General features: G+C 41.5%; 1 protein-coding gene across 8 annotated transcripts in view; it reads right to left on the minus strand.

Moving 5' to 3' along the window:
• Nucleotides 1–970: 970 nt before the first annotated feature.
• ebf3a (EBF transcription factor 3a) overlaps nt 971–5569 on the minus strand; it is a 96155-nt gene continuing 91556 nt past the window's right edge. For 5 of the 8 annotated variants that reach the window (XM_030773715.1, XM_030773714.1, XM_030773713.1 and 2 more), the window contains 4 exons: nt 5245–5429; nt 4198–4376; nt 3232–3429; nt 971–1002 (listed from right to left, as the gene is read on the minus strand). In XM_030773715.1, the coding sequence (XP_030629575.1) occupies nt 971–1002; nt 3232–3429; nt 4198–4376; nt 5245–5429 (594 nt within the window). Of the gene's footprint in view, nt 1003–3231; nt 3430–4197; nt 4387–5244; nt 5430–5569 lie in introns of all 8 variants that reach the window. The other 3 variants (XM_030773716.1, XM_030773712.1, XM_030773717.1) reach the window with 3 other exon arrangements.

Below are 5569 nucleotides of genomic sequence, written 5' to 3' on the forward strand. Positions count from 1 at the left end.
CACAAAAGTCTACAATTGTATAACCACATACAAAACACATTAGGGAATAAGGAGCTAGAAGTACAAGAAACATAGACTTCACAGTAGCCTAAGAATGCAAGAGTATACAGTGCTAGCAAAAGGTTGAAAAACATTGCAGTTCACACTTGCTTAACAGGAAGCTCTAGCAGTGGAAGTATTTTCTTTCTTTCTTTTTTTTTCTTTTTTTTAAACCAACAGACAGTAAGTTTTAATTTCTGTTAGTGTGCTTGTTGAAGGCAAGAGAAGAATTTTTGCAATATCAAAGTTACAATTTCTAACTACAATAAGTTACAAAGTTCATTTTTAGATGACGTAAGCATGATAAAATCTCTGCCTGTTTCTCCCCCTCTTTATCTTTACTTACTTTATGTTTATGATTTAAAAACCATATATTTTATAGTATTTCCAGTTTAATGGCTCTGCTGTATTGGCCCCCTTTTTTCTCACCACAAATCAAAAGAAAAAAAAAAAAGATAATAAGGAAAAAATGAATTCACATTATAGAGATGTGCAAGGTTGGCACATCATTCAAAGAGAAACATTCAGAGACATTTTTTAATCAGTGTTTTCATCAAATGGCGCTTCCAAGTTTCTCCCAACACATAGCAAGAACTAGACAAGATCAAACCAGAAATTTTTATACAAAATAGGCATTTTTTTTCTTTCTTTTTTTTTTCTTCAAGACTGAAATGTGAAAATATGACAAGAAATCCAGTTGATAAAATTAAATTGTTTATGACAAAGTTGCTTGCATGTCAATTTATATTTGTTTGAATAAAATCTTTGAAACAAAGTCTCTTTTTTTCTCTCTGAATAACAGAATTAGTTGTTGATTTACTTCATGATTGATGAGACAGATCCGAGGAGAATCTTCTAGAACGTACTAAACATGTCCCCTGAAGTCTGTTTCACGGAGACTGGTGCTTAACAAAGATCTCTGAAGTGCAATTTACATGGGAGGGACCACCAGTCCGGACATAGCTGGAATAGAGAAAAAGATACAGAGAGAGAGAGAGAGAGAGAGAGAGAGAGAGAGAGAGAGAGAGAGAGAGAGAGAGAGAGAAAAAAAATAGGTATTTTAGCAGGCTAGGTCTCAAGACACCACGCTGAAGACAAAGGACGCATACAGTACAAAGTATGTCACCCGCATTTCACAAAATGCACTAAGGGAAGTGGCCGAGTGTTGTGGATAAAAGCATTAGGTGTGTTTGTAAGATGGTCGTTGGAGAGAGTGGTCGGTGGTGGCAGGTTGGGGGAGCTGCGAGGGAGGGGTCGAAGGCGGAGGGGGGTGGTGGGCTGTTGGTTGAGTGAAATGTGCTTTTCCAACACGACATGGTGGAAAGACTTCACTTTTTTTTTTTTTTTTTTTTTAAAGAGGAGCTTTCTGGCATTTCCAAGGGAAGGCATCCTACCTCCCACATGTGTGATATTTCTCTTAGCGTTCTGTTAATGGCAAACAGTGGGCCAGACTCCCCAGGGGCACCCCATGCTGACAGCTGAGAAAAAACATGGTCACTTCTGGTAACGTCAGATACCGGCGGCGCTCTCACCAGTCAAGGACCAGACACTTCTCAGGTTGCCCAAATTGAAATCCTTGCCTATTTTTTTTTCTTCCTCTCTCTGTTAGGCTGCCAAGCGAAGTCTGAAGAAAAAAAACTATTTGCATTCTCTATCTATGGTCTCTCTTTCCCTCTCTTTTTTCCTTTAAATCTCATCATGACATTTTAAATACAGGCCATAAGGCCAGTGTTAGATCAAAGTCCATCCCTATGCCACCCGTTTGGCTCTTATTAGGAGCGGCACTGGGAGAACCAAGACTGATGTACTTGGTCACTCCACTCATTTTCACAATTAGGTGTCTAGTGAACTGCCAGGATTTAAAAAAAAAAAGAAAAAGAAAATCTTTTTGCCGCTTTCAACTTATTTGTAGAGTCATGCCTGGAGTGCTTTTAAGTTTACCAAAGCGCCTGGTGCCATGGCATTCCTCATTAATTTCTGCAAACCACATATTAATAAGTGGATGCATGTAGCAGCATGAACTTTAATTTCCCAGTTCATTAGCTCTAACATTATTAATCTTGGATGCACACACTATGGCTAAAACATGTTTTCAAAGCAAACGAGTCAGGCTTGACGCAAAGCAAATACAAGTGCACTTAACGGCCAAAATAAGACTTTAATTTGCTGAATGACGCTTCCCTGTCGAGACTTCCACTTCCCAAAGTCTTCCTTCTACCCATCGTGCAAAACGCACGATTTCGAAATCGCCGTTTTTGGTTTCCGAGATGCGACGCTCTGCATGAAATGTTAATTCTTTTGGCCTTCCGGTGGCAACGGTTCTCATAACTACAGCACAAAGCATGAATTTTTAAATGAGAACCAATATCTTTTTGAAATCAGGGAAAACTTTGACTTGTGAGATTGAGCAGGGCAACACACAGTCTGGTCTTCAATCCTGAGTGCATTACAATCTTATCCTCAAGTTCCTGGCTGATTTGCACAGAGTCTATCCACCAAGGACAGGAGCAGGCTTATGGGGTCACAAGAAGGAGCAGGGGGCATTTTTGAATATTAATACATACAATGTGCAATTCCCATCAAATGTAAAAGAGGGATTCAAAGGTCCGTATGAATAATGCATTAGTAGATGGCCATTACACTTGCACTGATTTGTTTGTGTTAGAGATTCGTTCTCTCTGTTCGTAACACGATGTTATTGATATGGGCTTTTGTTTCTTGTTATAGCGGGAAAAAGCATGTTGTCAAGCATGGGAAAGTCACAGAGGGTGGGAATTCTCTGGAGGCTCTTAGAGTCCCTTAATCATTAATGTTAAGATAAATAAATGAATAAATGAACTCAGACATGCACATGCAAACATTACTGCATGCATAATGTGATCTGTCTGCTGGCTCACCCATCCATCCATCCATCCATCCATTCATCCATCCATCCATCCATCCATCCATTCATCCATTCAACCATTCATCCATCCATCCATTCATCCAACCATCTAAACATATTTTCACTCATAACTCCATCCATTCTTCCACCCATCTACAAATCCATAATTGATGTGTTCAGCCGTACACGACTACCAGCGAAGGGGGGGGCGGGGGCGGGGGGTGGGGGGGGCGGCGAATGAATGAAAAACAAGAGGACAGATAAGCATGGCATCAGGGCCAATCATAAAAGGAGGGAGGGCGGCTCACCTTGAAGTCCATTGCCATTTGCACTGGTGCAAGAAGGAGGTGGAGATGCTTGGGGCCTGACAACGGGGGCAAAGGCGCTCTTTTGTTTCACTGCAGAGATGACATTGGCAGGTGAGAATGAGAAAATGCCGTGTGTACTGCTACAGTTTGAAGAGAGGCTGACCGAAGAGGCTGCCATGGTAGGGCTCGACGGCACTACTGCAATAAAGCAAAAAATAGTCACCAATCAGAGAGGACTTCACGGCACAGACCAGTCAAAAAAAAAAAAAGAGCCATTTGCCTCTTTTTTTTGTTTCCTTTTTTTTTGTTTTGTTTTTTTTCTTTTGTTTTTTGAAAATCATATTACTGATGGATGAGAACAAATTAGAGGGAAAAATGATCATGAAAAAAATGGTTGAATTTTTGGTGATTTGGACATTTTTTTAAATTCTTTTTCCTTTTTTTCTTTTCTTTTCTTTGGAAATGATAGAAACGAATTCAAAAAAGGAAAAAAAAAATGAAATCATTGGGAGAGTTCAAAAATGGAGTTGAAATGGATGTATGAGATGTCCTGCCTTGGCCACTCTCTGGATAACAGGTTTTGAAATAGACTCTGACCAGGGAAGAATTTTGGATGGATGTCCAATTCGCTTTTTTTTTTTTTATTTCATTGATTTGGGTGGCCTGTTTAAGATATGGTGTAACTTCTTGATTTTGCTCAGTGATTCCACTAATGGCTTGTCTCGGGTGTTCAGCCTCCAGAGTCACCCCTCCTTTTATCCAGTAGCACACATTCCCAAAACCAACCAAACAAACAGACAAACAAATAAATAAGCAAACATAAAGAAAAACAACAACAACAATAACAGAACAACAGAGTAGGGTAAAAAAAAAAAAAAATAAAAAAAGAAAGAAGGAAACAGAGCCACTCGAGGGAGGGCAGGGGGGTTGGAGAGAAAGGGAGAGGGGTATTACCTTGATACTTACTGCCGTAGGGGGAGTTTGCTGATGAGCCGTTAAGGAATCCTGGTGAACTGGGCACGCCCAGGTTGGGCATGCCGGTGTTGCCATAACCATTCATGCTGTTGCTGACGGTGTTGTAATTTGACTGTTGGGGGGTGCTGCTGGGGACATACCCGCGCGGGGACACGCTGCTGGTATTGCGGCTGTAGCCAACTGTGTGTGTGAGAGAGAGAGAGTTGATAACAAGAGTTACTCCACTGTAATAAACCCTAAAGCATAGGCAGATAATGATAATATTGATATGTTTTTTCATTCCTTAAAGCTATGAGTGGCGATTCTGCCTGTAGTAGTATTCCTGTCTCTCACGACTGACTGTGCTTTTTTTTGGATCCCAGTAACTACTAAAACTTACTTCACTGTTCTACTGTTTCTGTAAACTCTCAACCCACACTCTATGGGAGTACGTTACTACAAACTACAGGCTAAATGCCAAACAGCGTGCATAGCAACAATCGCCCCTGACAGCTTTCAATCCAGGCTGATGCCATCGACTGAGCACAAGGTTCTTGTGTTTAAGAGCTTAATATGGGATGTTTTGACAACAATTTTTGAATCCCTTTCCTTCTCTTCATGTGGGAAAGTTACTTCAGAATATGCTGCAAGTAACTGTGGAATAACCGCATTCTTCAAGTTTTTGTTGAAACAACATGTGCATGTAGGGATATCTCTAAAATGTGTCTTGGTTGCATGTTTTGCTCATTTGAGCCCTATGCGCTGTTGCTTCGTAAAGCTCCACTCAGTGGTGGCAATAATGAGAGGCAGTAAAACCATTATCACTTTTGGCGCTAAGTGGACGCCACAAGCGGTCACTCCCCGCCACGCAAACAGGAAACGGGCGGTAAAGACAGTGTCAGGCACCCTCCTGGGAGATCAATTAAAGACAGCCAGGGAAGATAAAGCTGGGACCGGCCACAGAGAGCGCTCGAGGAGCCAAAGTGTATGATTCAACCAGAGAGGATTCAAGGTCAGATTAGCGCTGACTTTGGTCGGCAGCTTATCTTCACTCATGGCGACATACCCTGGTCATTACCCTGTGAGGTTTCCGATACGTTGACGGCCAGCTGACTGCCGAAAGAGTTGACTCCCATCATCCCGCTGTGGGAGGCAGTATTGGCCAAAGACGGGATCTGGTTATGGTTACGAGGTACGCTGTAAAGAGCTTCAGCGATGTCGGCCGCTCTCTTTAGAATGATCTCCTACAAGGAGAGAAACAGCATTTAGATTCAACCACATAGCAACAACAACTCACATCAACCAGTACACAAACTGTGCATTGCTTTCCAGCTCCTGCCCCTTGGACCTTACTTCTGAATACTATTAATTAATCTTAATTTAG

This window comes from Chanos chanos, chromosome 5 (genome assembly GCF_902362185.1).
Source record: "Chanos chanos chromosome 5, fChaCha1.1, whole genome shotgun sequence".
Lineage (NCBI taxonomy): Eukaryota > Metazoa > Chordata > Actinopteri > Gonorynchiformes > Chanidae > Chanos > Chanos chanos.